The 18,376-nt window shown below is 36.9% G+C and overlaps 2 protein-coding genes across 6 annotated transcripts in view; one reads left to right on the top strand and one right to left on the bottom strand.

Annotated features, from left to right (window-relative positions):
- Window positions 1-165, bottom strand: part of LOC133041134 (uricase) — a 124,517-nt gene extending 124,352 nt beyond the window's left edge. For all 5 annotated transcript variants that reach the window (XR_009689167.1, XR_009689168.1, XR_009689166.1 and 2 more), the window contains exon 1: window positions 26-165. The gene's annotated coding sequence lies outside the window, so the exon portion shown is untranslated. The remainder of the gene's footprint in view (window positions 1-25) is intronic.
- RPF1 (ribosome production factor 1 homolog) lies at window positions 20-18,104 on the top strand. The gene is made up of 9 exons (XM_061121519.1): window positions 20-254; window positions 1,673-1,729; window positions 3,811-3,891; window positions 10,396-10,491; window positions 11,066-11,219; window positions 14,822-14,904; window positions 15,608-15,789; window positions 15,962-16,088; window positions 17,889-18,104. The coding sequence occupies exons 1-9, from the start codon at window positions 27-29 to the stop codon at window positions 17,928-17,930; spliced, it is 1,050 nt and encodes a 349-aa protein (XP_060977502.1). The 5' UTR covers window positions 20-26; the 3' UTR covers window positions 17,931-18,104.
- The last annotated feature ends 272 nt before the right edge of the window (window positions 18,105-18,376 follow it).

The raw sequence follows: 18,376 nt of genomic DNA, 5'->3' as shown, positions 1-18,376 counted from the left end.
TACAGACCACAAAGAGCAAAAATACCATGGCGAAGGCCGGAGATAAGAGCGGAGGCAGCGGGAAGAAAGGCCTGAAACGCAAAGCCGCTCCCGAAGCAGCTCAGGAGGCTGCAGTCGGTGAGGATGGGACGACGGAAAGCGGGGTCCAACCCCCAACGACGGCTGCCTTTCCTCCAGGATTCAGCATTTCGGAAATTAAGAACAAACAGCGGCGACACTTAATGTTCACGCGGTGGAAACAGCAACAGCGGAAGGTATGAGGCGGCGGAGTCGCCAGGGCGCGTGCGCGGTGTCGCTCTCGAGCCAGTGGGGTGGGGCGGGCTGGATGATGCACATGCGTGGTCACCCCTGCCCAGGTCGCAGGCGGCGCTTATTAATCCGGAAGGGGTAGGGGCCAAGCAACCCTGCCCTGGTCCCTGCCCTGGTTCTTGCACCCTCACTTTTACCACACTCTCGGCCCAGCTTTCCGTCTGAGCAGCAAGGATTGCTTTCCTTGTCAGCTCTGTTGTCCTCGGTTGCGAAAGAAAGCAAGAAACCTTGCTCTCCTAGTATTAAAAATTACTTTCCTGCCTGGCTCCTCTGCGCCGCACCCCCCCCCCCCCACCCGCCAGACTTAGAAGGCAAAAATCTTCGTCTCCGATTTACCCCGTCAACCTAACGTTGACTAATGCCTAAAATCTGCAGTACAGGCAGTACAAACATCCAAAATGATCCTTCTCTGATTGCGGTAGCCGCTCTTACCGAAGTTAGACTGTCAAGTTCCTGGAAATTGGATTTACTCTTTCCCGCATTGTCCTTATACCAGTCTAGGTGGTAAGCACATAGAAAGAGATAAAGCCCAAAGTCATAGTGCTCGTTTGTGATTAAATTACGCTTGGAAGCAAGTTGCTTATTGCATATGGCGAAAATTCATACACAATATTCTTTTTACTTGCCTGCTGCCTCTTGCTAGACTTGTTAAGGCCCTGCACGGTGTCTTATTTGTCGTAGGTGACAAAGTGCTATTGGAGTACCTGGAAGGACAAAAAACCCATTTTGTGGCGCAAGTATCAGGAAAGGGTGTCCTAGATGTCTTGGGTCTGTAATTTCTAATCGGAGACCTGGTGGATTGAGGATCAACAGGCGCTAGGGAGAAGAAATTTTTTATTTTATATTGTGTGTCAAGCATCCTGTTCTGAAGTCCCCAGAAGTTACAGATTTACAGTAACATCCTCCAGATTCTGAATAATAAAAGCATATTCTGATTATAAAATGTTTGAATAACTAGTAATGGATTTATTGTAACCAGTGTGAAAACTCATTATTTTTAGCACTTTTCAAGAATAGCCATAAGTTTTCTTTAGGTTGCAACTTGTTAGGAATGCAAAATAACAAAAGCTTGTTAACTTACTTAGTATACATTTTGCACTTTCATTTTATTTGAGGCTTTAGAGTAAAAGATAAAGCTAATGAAATTTTAAATATTCAAACTTGTCAATTTAGATTATTTTGAGGGAGCAAGATCATCTGGTTTACAATTACTTAGGTGTGAACATCTAAGTCTGGATGTTTATTTTAATTCAGTTCTAAGACTGGTCAGTTTAAATATTCATTGCATTAGTAATTTCATTATGTGTTTGCTATGTAACTAGTAGTTTCTCAATATTGTTCTTTTCTTTTTTAAATCCTTTAGGAAAAGTTGGCAGCTAAGAAAAAACTTAAAAAAGAGAGAGAAGCTCTTGGTGATAAGGTAAATAAAATTTTTAGTCCTCTGCTTTGTATCTTCTATTAAGGAATGTTCCCTGATACTTACATTGAATCACTATTTTAAAATTTATTATGAAATATTTTGAATGTTTAAAATGATATAAAAACAATATAGCACACCCCTTTCTATCCTTTACTCAAGAAATTATGCATTAGTAAATAGTGTTCAAGTCTCTTGTGTGGTATTTTCTGATTGCTTTCCCCTCCAAAGACAACCACTCATTGGGACTTCCCTGGCAGTCCAGTGGTTAAGATTCCACACTTCCCCTGCAGGAGGCAAGGGTTTAGTCCTCAATTGATTGGGGAACTAAGATCCCTTTTGTCTCGAAGCAGGGTCAAAAAAAAAGACAATAACTCATGAAATTGCTTTTTATTATTGCCATGCACTTTATTTGTTTCCTTTATTTTTGTGTGCATAAACAGTAAATACAGTAGTAGTGGTATTTTGCATGTTTTCAGAATTTCAAAGTGGTGTGTATACTTCCAGCTTGCTTATTTTACTTAACTTCATGTGTTTGAGAGGCAGAGATACATTATCCCTGACTGGGAATGGAGAAGCTCCCCACCATAGGCCTCTAACTGGAGTTCTTCAGACTTCAAGCAAAGGCATTTTGTTATGCTAGGCTGAAGAAGGGCATGATAGAGCCTCTTCTGTTGTAGGGTTGGGATGTGTGAGACTGAGAGCTGACAGAGAATATAACCCGTGAAGAGTGAGAATGGGGAGTAGGAGGAAGGTGAGACACCTGAGTGGATTGTGGCAAAGAAGAGAGCATCAAGAAAGGATTTAACTGTTTTTGTGATACTGACAAAAAGTGAAATCTTTCTATTGAAAAATTTTAAAAGAACTATTGAATGCTTCTGCATTATTGCACAGCTAAGTCATTTTCATTTTATTTATAGTTCTAGGTTGTGTTTTATACTTGCAAAATTTTAAAAATGTTCAACTCCCCCCTCCTTCCATCTTTTACTTAAGATGGAGTACCAAGTAATAATAAGCATTTTTGAGGAAGGGAAAAATACAGACTATATACATATATAGTGTATACAAACTAAATACTACTTTTTCATGAATTCTCTTGAATGGTATTAGATTAAATCATAGGAAATTCCAACATTAAGACTGTTTTCACCTGCAAAATCCTATCAAGTAGTGTTAGTCTCTTTTTAACTCAATAATCAGTTAGTTACAGCAAATTAATATGCTGATCACCATTTGAAAATACCACCATTCTTGTTTTTGGATTGATAGATGATCTAGAACTGCCTCTTTTTAAAAAATTACTTAAAATTTAATATTCATTTCATAAAATAATACAAAAGAATTCCTAAATAGTTTGTCAGGTCATATTCATCTCTGTTAGTGTACATATATTTTAGATTAGTTTTAATCAGTGTATGGTTATGGTTTTGTGTTCTTGCTCCTTAAAATTTCATTTACACAATTTCTTGATCTAAGCTGAGTGTATGTGATTGCTGATGCTAATGGTATTCCGTTAAGTTGGCACTGCCATAGTCATTATCTTGTTGTTGGGCATTTGCCCTGTTTACTGTTCATTTCCACTAACCATAGTGATTATACATATTTCTTTGTATAAATTGCTCCCCTTTTCATTCCTTACCATAAATTCTCTAAACTAGAATTACTAGTTCAGCAGAAAGATACAGATTTGTAGCCTTTGTTAGATATTTCTGAATAGCTTTCTGAAAGTATTCGAACAAAGCTACCTAAATATGTACCTTTGTAATTTTTCTGTTATGTTTGATATTTTTCATCTTTTTGAATAATCATCCTGAATTCTGTCTTCTCTTTCTGCTACTTTTGCCTGGTTTTAAGCCATTTTATCCTGTCAGCAATGCTTCCAGTAAGTGCTTGTGTGTGCTCAGAGAGTTAAAAAGTCTCTTACTCAATATTATGGTTACTAGGACTGATGTAGCAGTGGGTTGAAAGAGGGACGGATTGAGTTTTTGCATTATTTGCAGATTTTTGTTATTCTTCCCCAAGCATAATGCAAAATTATTAATGTGAAATGCTTCCCAGACTTAACATTTTTTTCTTTTATTTAGGCTCCACCAAAGCCTGTACCCAAGACTATTGACAACCAGCGAGTGTATGATGAAACCATAGTAGATCCTAATGATGAAGAGGTAAATGTTAGAGGTCTTAAATAAATTTGGATAATCACATTTGATAAATTATCTGTTCTTATGCCAGTGTTTAATTTAAAGTACTAGCTGGTGAAGTTGTATAATGGATTGATTTAGCTATAATGCTGGCATATTATCTTATTATTTGTTGAAGATTATTTCATAATTGGGTTTTCCAACAATGCTGTAGAAAATGGCAATAATTATTTGTTTTCTCAAAAGGTATTTTATGCAGATAGACTTATTTGTCATTTAATCAATAATATTTCCAGTGTTTTTTAATGTCATTTGAAAAGCAGTCCTTGTTTTATAAATTTTTGCTATAGATTTTTGTAGTATTTGTTAGACATTTTGACAACTAAGGTAATCTGATGCTATTTTTTTGTGTGTCCATATAAAACTCTTGGTTTCAAGATAATCTTTCACTTTTCCCTTTAGTTTGCAGTAGTACAGTGAAAGAGTCAAGGTTTTAAAACACATTCATGTACTTAATTATCAGAAACGGATTTCTCTTATTAGAGTGAGAAAGGAAATCAGTTTCTTTCTTCCACTCCATAACCAGTTTCCCAGCACCATTTTTGAAGTAGTACAGTCTTTCTCATAGTAAATTGTAGTGCTGTGTGATATATTAGTTGTCCATATGTGCTGAGTCTTTTTTTTTTTGGTAGCTTGTCACTGGATCAGTTCTTTACTTTCTTGATTATTTAGCTTCATGGTAAGTTTTGATAGCTGTGAAGGAAAGATGCCCCTCGTCCTCAAATCCCTCTCTTCAAGAGTGTTATCTTCCTGGATCTTTCATCTTCCATGTAAAAGTATGAATCATACTAAATCAGATCAGTGTCAGAATCTAGGTAGTATTGGGTTGGCCAAAAAGTTCATGCGGGTTTTTCTGTGCCTTCTTAATGGAATGTTTTACAGGATGAACTTCTTGGCCAACCCTGTGTGTGTGTGTGTGTGTGTGTGTATCCACTATATATATATATATATATATATATATATATACATATATAGAATTATATATAATTGTATATATGTAGGTAGTGAAATGGCTCAGTTGTGTCCGACTCTTTGCGACCCCATGGACTGTAGCCTACCAGGCTCCTCCATCCTTTGGATTTTCCTGGCAAGAGTCACTGGAGAGGGTTGCCATTTCCTTCTCCAGGGGATTTTCCCAACCCAGGGATTGAACCCATGTCTCCCACATTGTAGGCAGATGCTTTACCGTCTGAGCCACCAGGGAAGTCTTAGTATATATGTATGTATATATATATATGTATTGTTTCAGTTCAGTCGTTCAGTCATGTCCGACTCTTTGCAACCCCATGGACTGCAGCACGCCAGACCTCTCTGTCCATCACCAACTCCCGGAGTTTACTCAACTCATGTCCATTAAGTCTGTGATGCCATCCAACCGTCTCATCCTCTGTTGTTCCCTTCTCCTCCCTCCTTCAGTCTTTCCCAACATCAGAGTCTTTTCAGATGAGTTAGTTCTTCACATCAGGTAACCCGAGTATTGGAGTTTCAGCTTCAGCATCAGTCCTTCCAATGTACACCCAGGACTGATTTCCTTTGGATGGACTGGTTGGATCTCCTTTCTGTCCAAGGGACTTTCAAGAATCTTCTCCAACACCACAGTTCAAAAGCATCAATTCTTCAGTGTTCAGCTTTCTTTATAGTTCAACTCTCAGATCCATACATGACTGCTGGAAAAACCATAGCCTTGACTAGATGAATCTTTGTTGGCAATATTGTAATGTCTCTGCTTTTTAATATGCTAATCTAGTTTGGTCATAGCTTTCCTTCCAAGGAGTAAGCGTCTTTTAATTTCATGGCTGCCATCACCATCTGCAATGATTTTGGAGCCCGCAAAAATAGAGTCTGCCACTGTTTCCATTGTTTCCCCATCTATTTGCCACGAAGTGAAGGGACCAGATGCCATGATCTTAGTTTTCTGAATGTTGAGTTTTAAGCCAGCTTTTTTACTCTCCTCTTTGACTTTCATCAAGAGGCTGTTTAGTTCTTCTTTGCTTTCTGCCATAAGGGTGGTGTTATCTGCATATCTGAGGTTATTGATATTTCTCCTGGCAATCTTGATTCCAGCTTGTGGTTCTTCCAGCCCAGCGTGTCTCATGATGTACTCTGCATATAAGTTAAATAAGCAGGGTGACAATATAAAGGCTTGACGTACTCCTTTTCCTATTTGGAACCAGTCTGTTGTTCCATGTCCAGTTCTAACTGTTGCTTCTTAACCCGCATACAGATTTCTCAAGAGGCAGATCAGGTGATCTGGTATCCCATCTCTTTAAGAATTTTCCACAGTTTATTGTGATCCACACAGTCAAAGGCTTTGGCATAATCAATAAAGCAAAAGTAGATGTTTTTCTGGAACTCTCTTGCTTTTTCGATGATCCAACAGATGTTGGCAGTTTGATCTCTAGTTCCTCTGCCTTTTCTAAATCCAGCTTGAACATCTGGAAGTTCACGGTTCACGTATTGCTAAAGCCTGGCTTGGAGAATTTTGAGCATTACTTTATTAGCATGTGAGATGAGTGCAACTGTGAGGCAGTTTGAGCATTTTTTGGCATTGCCTTTCTTTGGAATTGGAATGAAAACGGACCTTTTCCAGTCCTGTGGCCACTGCTGAGTTTTTCAGATTTGATGGCATATTGAGTGCAGCACTTTCACAGCATCATCTTTTAGGACTTGAAATAGCTCAACTGGAATTCCATCACCTCCAGTAGTTTTGTTCATAGTGATGCTTCCTAACGCCCACTTGACTCTGCATTCCAGGATGTCTGGCTCTAGGTGAGTGATCATACCATCATTATTATCTGGGTCGTGAAGATCTTTTTTGTATTGTTCTTGTGTGTATTCTTGCCACCTCTTCTTAATATCTTCTGCATCTGTTAAGTCCATATCATTTCTGTTCTTTATTGTGCCCATCTTGGCATGAAATGTTCCTTTGGTATCTCTAATTTTGCTTCACTGGGCCTTTAAATACTGAAAATGTATTTCAGTGAATATCATTATTTTCTCCATACAAGTTATACATATAAATCTTGTTAGAACTATTCCTGGGTATCTTACATTTTTTTGTTAGTATACATCACATCTCTCTGAAAACTATTTGATTTGCTGATTTACAAAAATGAGATTGATTTTTGAATCATGATCTTTTAATCAGTAGAATTCACTTGTAATAATTTTTCTGAATGTTTTCATTTCATGTTTAGATAATCATTTCTGCAAATATGTTTTTGTTACTTTCAAACTATTAACAGTTTCTTTTGTGCTTACTAGACCCTCACCATAATGTCAAATAAATTTTAAAAAGCAGTATTATCCTCTATGCCATGTTACTAATTTTAAAGAATACTTCCAGTGTATCATCATTAATGTATGTGTCATTAATGGTAGATTTTCCTTATGACTTAAGGAAATTCCCTTTTTTTTTTTTTTTTTTTTTTGCTGCTTTGTTTAATTAATGAATTTGCTAATGAATTAGATGCCTTTCCTGCAAATATTAAGATAATTTATGCACTTTTCTGCAAATATTGAGATGAATATCCAGTTTTCTCCTTTATTGCAGTAAAACCTGTTCTATTCATGGGGTAAATCCAATTTAGTTAAGGTGTTTTGTCTTCTTAAAATATTGTTTTGGTTTGTTAAGTGCATTGTTTAGAACATGTTCATGAGTGAGACTGAAGTAATACCCTGTTTTCATTCCTAATTTTTTTATTTGAGCTTTTCATCAGAGACATACCTGTTTTGTTATTCTCTTCAAGTTACTATTTTCTTTTATTTCTCTATTAAATGTTTCTAATTCACTTACATCTCCTCTTACCTTTATTATTTCTTTTATACTCTGAGTTTATTCTATTTTTGTTTATTTAACTTATTTTTATCTTTTTATGATGAGCAATTACAGTCATAAAATTCACATTTGCTATATATAGTCCACAAGTTTTAAGATGCATTTCTTTAATCATTTACATCTGAGTACCTCTTCTAATGAAAGATGATTTCTTCTTGCTTGCTATATTTTTTTAGTTCATTAGTTTCCCCCCATCCTTATTTTTTCTTTATTTCTGCTTACCTGGGGTTTTAGTTGCTCTTCTTTTTCTAGCTTCCTAAGATGGAAGCTTAGATTATTGATTTTATTTTTTCTTCCTAATATAAGCATATAAAACTCTGGTGTTCGCCCAAGCACTGCTTTAACCACCTTCCATACATTTTGGTGTGTTTGTGGTGGTTTCATTTTCATTCTGTTGAAGATATTTTCTAATTTCTCTGGTGATTTCTTCTTTGGCTTACAATTTTCAAGAAGCATCTTGTTTAATTTCCAGATATTTGAGGATTCCCCCGATTTCTGCTGATTTCTGCTATTGATTTCTAGTTCAGTTTTATTGTGGTCTGAGACATATTTTGTTTTATTTCAGTCCTTTTCAGTTGAAGAAATGTCCTAGCATAAGATCTGTTCTGGAGAATGATTTATCACAACCTACTTCTAGTAAATACTGACACAATTCTGGTAAAATACAGCAAGTTTGCACCAGTATAGCTTTGTGACCTCCACTCTTACTCATGCTGTTAATTGTCAGCACATCTTGTTATGTATCTGTCTATGTTATAAACCCAGTGTTGTAATTACTGCTTTAAACATCCTCATGTTAAAAAAAATAAATAAACATCCTCATGTTTAAAAAAAAAAATTAAGAGTTTACACACACAACACACCCACAAAGTCTTATGTTTACCTTCATCATTACCTGTTTATAGTCCTCTTCTTTCCTGCCTCTGGATCATTTAGTATTATTCTCTTTCAGCTTGCAGGATTTTCTTAAGCCTTTGGTTTTGTAGCAGGTCTGAGATCTAATTATCTCAGTTTTTGTCTTTTTAAAAGCATTTATTTGCCTTTATATTTTAAAAAATTTTGTGGAACATAGAATCCTTGGTTGACCTGTTTTTTTCTTTGAACCTGTTCCATTGAATTTTGACCTTCATTATTTCTTTTGAGAAACCAGTCATTACATTTTTCCCCTGCATATGATTTATTAAAGTTTTCTGGTTTTTTGACTTTTACCAGTTTGTCACTGGTGTGTTTAGATATTGTTCTTTTTTTAAATTCTACTTAATGTTTGTTGAGTTTGGACCTGTCAGTTAAGTTTTTAATCCATTATTTCTTGAAATATTTTTTTTTTCTGCCCTCTACTCTCCTTCAGGGACTGCCTTTCTAACACACTATTGAAATGGTTAACATTATCCTAAAAATTTCTGCAGCTTTACTCTTTTTGCTATGATTGTGTTCTCCATCCTTCAGATTGGATCGTTAATCTGTTTTCAAGATTATTGATTCTCCTGCATCTTAGATCTACTGTAAAGCCTGTATTTTTCCTTAATTCCTTGAATATATTTGTTATGACTTTGAAATTGTCACTAAATTTACCATCTGGACCCATTCAGTCAGTTTTATTGACTTCTCGTTTCCTGATTATACGTCATACTTTTCTGTTTCTTTGTATATCTAATATCTTGGTTGAAAATTGGACACTTGTAGAAAATATTGCAGTAACTCTGGATTGTCTTTGTTTTTGTTTTTTTTTTACAGGTTACTGATTTTTTGGTTGTTGTTTTAGTAACTTGTCTGGACTTAAACTGGAATCTCTGACAGTAGCATTACACTACTACTCAGCTTGTGTTATTTTTAACCTTCCTCCCTAGAGATTTGTTTGTGTGACTTAATGGTCAGCCAGTGATTTGGGTAGAGGTTGCATGGTGAAACCTTGGGCCCCCAAGACATACATCCCCTTTGCCAACTGTGGTGTGTGTGGATTGAGGAATGCATTCAAAGCTGCAGCCATTTCTCAAGTCTCCCTTGTCTTTCATGTGCACTGGATTCTCAGGTCTCTCTTATGTGTAGCTTAGCTGTCAGTCAAAGATTTGGGGAGAGATTATGTCAGTTCGTCTATGATTTTTTCACTTCCAGAGCTCTCATTGAAATTTTTGGCTGGTCCTCACCTACCCTGAACTAGGCCTGTAACCTTGGACTGGCACAGCCAAGTCCAAGTCCAAGTCCAAGTCCACTGCTCGTCCTCAAATCTGGTCTACCACCTCTGCATCCAGGATTGCTGTTTCTCACTTACCATTAGTCCTGAAGTTGATAAAGTTACTGTTTTTACCACCCAGGTTGGTATGGGAAATGGAATAGCTTTAAGCAAGATTCTTGATGTTCTTGCCCACAAGTGGATCCATTTTTCAAGAATGAATGCATCTCAATTTCTTTAAATTATTTTTCACAGTTTTTTGCTCCAGTTTTATATTAGTATTCTTCATCTATAAAATTATCCAACCTCTTCATGTTGTCATTAACCTGACCCTCCTGGGCCCTCTTTAAATCACAAGTCAGTCGGATACCCAGTGTTAATAGAATCCTACTAGAATTGCTTGTAAAATGCTGGCCCAGTAGAGTGTTTGATGTAAAGTGACCTCTCTTTCCATTTTCAGGTTGCTTATGATGAAGCTACAGATGAATTTGCTTCTTACTTCAATAGACAAACTTCTCCCAAGATTCTCATCACTACATCAGATAGACCTCATGGGGTAAACATATCAATTACTATAGGTCTTAAATTCTTGATTTTCTTATATAGGTTATTTAAAATAACTTCGTTCAGAAGAGTTAAATTTTTAGTAATTGCCTTAGTTAATGCCTGTAAATAAGCTAAATAAAATGTATCGGTGATGTGATATAGGTTCACCATGTGTGATTCTTCATGATAGGCTTTCTCAGCCTCAGCATTGTTTAAACATTTTGGGCTGGATTTTTTTATTGTTCAGATTGTCCTGTTCATTATAGGATGCTTAGCAGTATCTCTGGCCTCTATCCACTAGATACCCATAGCAGCCAACTTCTACCACTACCATCAGTCATGACCACCAAAAATGTTTCCAGATATTTCCAAACATCCCTTGATGACAAAATTGTCCCTAGTTGAGAATGACTGCTTTAGGTAGATCAGCCTTTGATGGAGGATGAAACTGTTTGGATTTCATTCTTCCTTAGCCTTGCTCTCTATTAATAACACTATAATGATTACTTCTTTCCTTATAAATATATGCAACTTAGATTTTTATTCTTTTTCATTTTTGAGGATTTTGTTATTTTGTTTTATAGAGAACAGTACGACTCTGTGAACAGCTCTCTACAGTTATACCAAATTCGCATGTTTATTACAGAAGAGGACTGGCTCTGAAAAAAATTATTCCACAGTGCATCTCAAGAGATTTCACAGACCTGATTGTTATTAATGAAGATCGTAAGATACCAAGTATCCTTTGTTCTTTTTAAGGAGTTTTCTTGTCTCCCCTTCACCCCTTTTAAGATATATTTAAAAGAATAAGAAAATGTTTCCTGTAACTTTTAGAACATAATTTTTTCAACCAGAGAGTTATATATCTCTATTCAAAACTCTGAACTGATTTTTCCTTTTCACTCTGCAAGCATTTGTTAAGCACATGCTATAAGCAAGACATTATTTGTTAGTAAAAGATAAATGAGAAAGTCAGCTTCAGGGAATTCATAATCTAGTAGGATAAAATAGATACGTAAACAAATAAAAATATTGTGTCGATAGTACAATTATAGAGGCAAATACAGGATACAGTACAAACTTTGGTAAAAATCTGCCCTGGGGACATTAGGGAAGAAGTGCTTGACAGGAAAAGATGCCTAAACCCTGTCTAGGTGGATATGGGAGAATGAGGTAAGGCAGAGAAAGAATACCTATTGCAAAAATATAACCATTTGAAAATATAGAGGCATGAAGGTGCTCTCCCAGTTGGGGATCTGCAACTATTTTGATATGGCTAGATTTTGTGTTGCCAGAAGTGGTGTCACAGATTGCATTTTTGAAGTAGGAATTTGGGCCCATATTATGTATCAACTAGTGTTTCAGATACCAAGAATAACCTATCCTTTTACTGTGAGTCTCAGATCCAAGGTGAATGTGTTACCTCAACCCTAGGTATTTCTTCCTGTTTTGAGATAAAAGATCATATAAAGGATGCCTAGATTTGTTTTTGTCATTGATGTTGTTTTACTTATTGCCTGTGAACTCAGTAACTTTAAAAATGACCAACTGAATGTCAAAATTATTAAAACAAAATTACTAAGGATTTATAAACAATGGGGATAGTACTTCCGTGCTGCCAGGATAACATATTTTAAAAAATCAACGAACACTGCTTTTTAAAAAATAATGGTTTACAAGCTATTTTTTTCCATCTGAATAACTTTTATGGCGTTTATTCTTTTCAGTATAAGTTAATTAAAGACATCCACTTGATCAGTCGTGTCCGACTCTTTGCGACCCCATGGATTGTAGCCCATCAGGCTTCTCTGTCCATGGGATTTCTCAGGCAAGAATACTGGAGTGGGTAGCCATTTCCTTCTCCAAGTATCCCCTTGCACCACTTGCTTTTCAGAGACTTTTAAGACTAAACTAGCTTTGTATTGTTAGTCATTTTATAATTTGGCTGGATTGTGAGTTTAGGGAAAAAAGTTTCTTGAATACTTAATCTATTCCAGAAGAGCTCTGCTTTGAAGATACTAATCCCTGCCTTTTTAAAACATGTCATCCCCACCCCCACCCCCCAAATGAGATTTCAAGACTTTTATTCCTCTGTTTTGGGGCAGGCAGTACTTCCTCACTTTCACTTTTTTCCTCTTCCTTATTTCTAAATGGAAATTTGAGGGTAGGATAAGTCTTTGTGCTCTTGGCAGCTTATATAGGGTGTTTTACATTCCTAGCCTTTGAGTCGTTCATAACAAAGTAACTTTCACATCAGTGGTAACAAAATGCCTCTATATATTTCTGACTGCAAATTACCAGCTAAAGTCTAGGACTCAGGTGTAATCCCACCCAGTTTAGATATGCCATGTAGCACTTGAATGAATCTACCTGACCCTTCTCAAACTCTTCATTGCTAAAATCATTACTAAAAATCAGGATGAGTCCTATGTGGCGTGGTTTGTGTTAGAGATGAGCAATAACATAAGTAATGCCTTTTGTACAGTGCAGGTACTTAGGAATAGATACATTTGGATTTTGTAGTTTCTTTTGATACAAACCACAATTTAGTGGAAATTTCTAGAAAAGATTCAAGCTTTCATTTAGGTTAAATGACTTCTACTTCTCTTAATCCCCTTAAGATTTTATGATTTTTTTTGTAGTGCAAATGATACAGAAATACTTTTTTTTTTTTGGCTGTACCTCATGAGTATAGCCAAACCTTGAAGAGAAGGAAAGAATTCAAACATTTACTGATAATCTGCTGTGTAGTAGGCATAGTATCTGTCAGAAGTATATCTTAGAGGTAATGGATTCATTGGGAAGAAAGGCATTTGTGTAACTATAACTCAAATGACAAGTGCTATAGTAACAGTGAGAGCTGAGAATATTTAGAGCTTGAGTGTAAAAAGAGATGGCATTTGAAGCAGGCCTTAATGGATGAGTAAAATACTGTAGATACTTGAAATAGCATAAGCAAAAAGCACATGATAGGATTAATGTTTATGGTATATTAGAGAGGCTGTCAGTGTCTCCCAGTTATGAAACAAGATGTAGAGACAGGAGGTTATTAATAAAAGGGGAGTGCGGAGCCACAGTATGAGTGCTATGCTGATGTTTTTAATCTGTAGATGAGTCTGTGATGGGAGTAGTTTGAAATTACCTATAGCTGGCAAAACTCTCAAGGCATCTAGTTTTTCACTTAGCACATAAGAAGCTATGAGAAACTACAAATACCATGGCACATCTGAGTCTCATAGCTTATTACTTACAGAACCAAGGTCTAAATCCAACTTGATTAGTCTATATTAGGAGACAGATGTACTTGAAGTGGTGAAAGAGAAGTCAGACCAAGCAGGATACTGTTTTCCTAATCTGGGTGGAAAAATCTCAAGGGACCTCAAATAATACAATAACACCTGGGGTAAAAGAGGCAGCTATAAAAGTGAGGAATTTATAAAGGTAAAAGCAATGAACAGGATCTGGTGGTGGGAGAGAAGGAAGTTGCAGATGATAACCACCATAGTTTCTAATTTAATAGATGAATAGGAGAATGTTGGTGTCTTTTAAAGATGGCAACATCTGTTTTATAAAACTTATGTGTGCAGATACTTAAAAGTCTAGTTCTGACCTCCTTTTAAGTATTTGAAAGAATCATGTTGTGCTACAAAGACTTGAGCTGCATTCCAAACTTTTAAAGCCCTTGAACGGCTAGGCTTGATTGTAGGTAGTTGTCTTATATTTCATTTGTAATTTAGAGTATATAGCCTAATTCTGTTTGTGGTAGGGTCAGTAAGTGGTTAATTGATTGATTTTAAACTGTAGTACAGTAATCCCAAGAATTAAGACCTTGTCTCTTGAGAACACTAATAACCTTGATTTCCAGAAGATAGTTTGAGTATCTGGTCTTATGGGATGATATTCAAAACTGCATATCCTGGCCTTACAAATGTATGAAATGTATATACAGATGTATGAAAGTGTGCTTTTAAGGGTTATAAAGCATCTGAACATGGAGGTAAACTTACATTCCATTTGTGGTGCTACAGTTATGCTAGAATCTTATCCTTATTCCTGTATTAGAGTAGTGGATTTTAGCTCTTTCACTTACTTCATTTCAATGCTTAACATAATTGTCTTTCTGAAAGATTCAGGTTGATTTATGTGTCTTTTGACACATGATTTATGTGTTTTGGGTATGGTGTGAAAATCAAGTCAAAGGAATACATGCACCCACCTATTCACCTAATAGTTGAATTACCTACAGATTTTAGGAGCCTTCGGGCATACAAAGGACTAGTTATTTAAACAACTTAAGGTTTAGATTACAGAGTTCAATGTGTCCTTAGCTTTGTGAACAGATGGATTAATTCTGAGTCACCTGCCCAACGGCCCAACTGCTCACTTTAAAATGAGCAGTGTTCGTCTGCGTAAAGAAATTAAGGTGAGTTTTATGCATTGCTTGACTGGCACGGGTCTCCTCACAGTATCTGGTTAGTAAATGCTATAACCTATAATTGATTTAATTTGGCGGGGGGAGGTGGTGCTGGTTGGTTTTGTGATGCTGTGTGGTGAGTAGGGGCTTCTCTCTAGTTGTGGTGCACCGGCTTCTTGCAGTGGCTTCTCTCCTTGTGGAGCATGGGCTCTAGGCACACAGGCTTCAGTAGTTGTGACTCAAGGGCTCTAGAGCACAGGCTCTGTAATTGCGCCTGGGCTTAGCCACTCCATGGCATGTGGCATCTTCCCAGATCAGTGACTGGTGTCCCCTGCATTGCAAGGCAGATTCTTAACCACTGGACCACCAGGGAAGCCCAATCTAATTGATTTTTAATAATGATGTTTGTTTGCTCTTCTGATTAAAATTGGTATTTTATCTACGGTGTTCTTGTGAGATTATAATAGTTACAGGAGACAAGCAATAGCCTCCATGACTATGAAACATGTCACTTTATAGTAGCACTTTCTTTTTGGTGTTCACTGTGTATTACATAATTTTAGATACATCTTATTTCTTGGGTTTGATTAAGCTATCTATAGTAATTTGTCATTAAGATAACTAAAATGTTTCAATGTCATGTAAATTCTAAAACTTGAAACTGCAATGAGATGTATTTTTGCCACTTTGTTGTGATTTTTCATTTTTCTAGAGAAGAGGCAAAGACCCAACAGAACACATACCAGAAATAATTTTGAACAATTTTACAACACGACTGGGTCATTCTATTGGACGTATGTTTGCATCTCTCTTTCCCCATAATCCTCAGTTTATTGGAAGGCAGGTTGCCACATTCCACAATCAACGGGATTATATCTTCTTCAGATTTCACAGGTGAGGAAAGTACTTTAACTCCTTGGACTTTGACTTCCAATTATGAAACGTTTTCTACATAAACCTGTTTCCCAGTGTATTCTGACAAGTATTGTAGATGAGAAATTAAAACTGACATACTAAATAGTTGGGTTCATTCAGACTAATTTCCTTAACTATTTTTATCTTTAAGATACATATTCAAGAGTGAAAAGAAAGTGGGAATTCAGGAACTTGGACCACGTTTTACCTTAAAATTAAGATCTCTTCAGAAAGGAACCTTTGATTCTAAATATGGAGAATATGAATGGGTCCATAAGGTATGTGCTTATTCTATGAAAAGCCATTTAGGCAGTTTTAAAAAGGATGGAATGAGAATAAAACCCTGCACTTTAAGCTTTGAGTGTTTATACCTTAAGTTATGCTTGTGCATTTATTCCCATGAGTTAGAACTAATCTCTGATACAGCATTCTGGTCTAGAGATTAATCTTGGTTCACCTGAAACATCAGTGGTTTGAAAGGTAGACCAGAAGCATCACCTAAGAACTTGTCACTCACACACACACACACACACACACACACACACACACACACACACACACACACACACACACACACACACACACACACACACACACACACACACACCCCCCCCCTGAAGATAAATTAGGATTGAAAGGTAGACCAGAAGCATCACCTAAGAACTTGTCACACACACACACACACACACACACACACACACACACACACACCCCTGAAGATAAATTAGGATTGAAAGGTAGACCAGAAGCATCACCTAAGAACTTGTCTCACACACACACACACACACACACACACACACACACACACACACACACACACACCCCTGAAGATAAATTAGGATTGAAAGGTAGACCAGAAGCATCACCTAAGAACTTGTCACACACACACACACACACACACACACACACACACACACACACACACACACACACACACCCCTGAAGATAAATTAGGATTGAAAGGTAGACCAGAAGCATCACCTAAGAACTTGTCTCACACACACACACACACACACACACACACACACACACACACACACACACACACACACACACACACACCCCTGAAGATAAATTAGGATTGAAAGGTAGACCAGAAGCATCACCTAAGAACTTGTCACACACACACACACACACACACACACACACACACACACCCCTGAAGATAAATTAGGATTGAAAGGTAGACCAGAAGCATCACCTAAGAACTTGTCTCACACACACACACACACACACACACACACACACACACACACACACACCCCTGAAGATAAATTAGGATTGAAAGGTAGACCAGAAGCATCACCTAAGAACTTGTCACACACACTCACACACACACACACACACACACACACACACACACACACACACACACCCCTGAAGATAAATTAGGATTGAAAGGTAGACCAGAAGCATCACCTAAGAACTTGTCTCACACACACACACACACACACACACACACACACACACACACACACACACCCCTGAAGATAAATTAGGATTGAAAGGTAGACCAGAAGCATCACCTAAGAACTTGTCTCACACACACACACACACACACACACACACACACACACACACACACACACACACACACACACACACACACCCCTGAAGATAAATTAGGATTGAAAGGTAGACCAGAAGCATCACCTAAGAACTTGTCACACACACACACACACACACACACACACACACACACACACACACACACACACACACACACACACACACACACACACACACACACACACACCCTGAAGATAAATTAGGATTGAAAGGTAGACCAGAAGCATCACCTAAGAACTTGTCACTCACACACACACGCACGCACACACACACACCCCTGAAGATAAATTAGGAGATCATTTTAAATTATAAATGAAAATAATACTTTAAAATACATAAGCATAAAAAAGTAAAATAAAATACATAAGCATGACTTTAAAATTACACACACACACACACACACACACCCCCCCAAACCCCCCCCCCGAAGATAAATTCAGTCTCAGAGACAAACCAAGAGTGTTTTGTGCTATTACCTACAGAATGTTAACTTTTTTTTTTTTTTCCAGCCCCGGGAAATGGATACAAGTAGAAGAAAATTCCATTTATAAACGACTGAGAGGATAGTATTAAACTGTGCTGAACAGGCCTGTCTTGAGTTTATGAAACAAGACTCTTTTCAAAATGGCAGTTACTGATTTCATAAACCTTTCCTATCTGAACAAAGTATCAAGTGCCATAACTTACCACTATTTATGTAGCAAATAAAAAGGTCATTTTGTTAAGAGTTTGTAAGTTTCCTAAAATCTAATTCTCTTATTTTTAGGTAACTGTGAATACTCTGGAATCAAGATTCAAACTAACATTCCCATTTGTACTTTCATGGAACATGTGGGCTGCTGAGAAACACAGTGCTTGGTAGACACTGTGTAACCTACTGGTTTTCTATCAGACTAGTATTCATAGTTTCAATTCTGTTTCCTGAAAACACATATATTTGGGGCCAGGTTTCTAAGATGTTTTAACATTTCTTTAAGCCTTTCAAGAAGGGTAAAAA

This window comes from Dama dama, chromosome 20 (genome assembly GCF_033118175.1).
Source record: "Dama dama isolate Ldn47 chromosome 20, ASM3311817v1, whole genome shotgun sequence".
Lineage (NCBI taxonomy): Eukaryota > Metazoa > Chordata > Mammalia > Artiodactyla > Cervidae > Dama > Dama dama.
Note: the sequence above shows the minus strand (reverse complement) of the source record. Positions and strands in the feature narration are given on the sequence as shown.

What these genes read in the sequence shown, in the direction of transcription:
- RPF1 (XM_061121519.1), top strand. Translation starts at nt 27, where the DNA reads ATGGCGAAGGCCGGAGATAAGAGCGGAGGCAGCGGGAAGAAAGGCCTG. An exon ending in TAGATCCTAATGATGAAGAG is followed by an intron (nt 3,892 to 10,395) that starts GTAAATGTTAGA and finishes TTCCATTTTCAG; the next exon opens with GTTGCTTATGATGAAGCTAC. An exon ending in ATCTTCTTCAGATTTCACAG is followed by an intron (nt 15,790 to 15,961) that starts GTGAGGAAAGTA and finishes TTTATCTTTAAG; the next exon opens with ATACATATTCAAGAGTGAAA.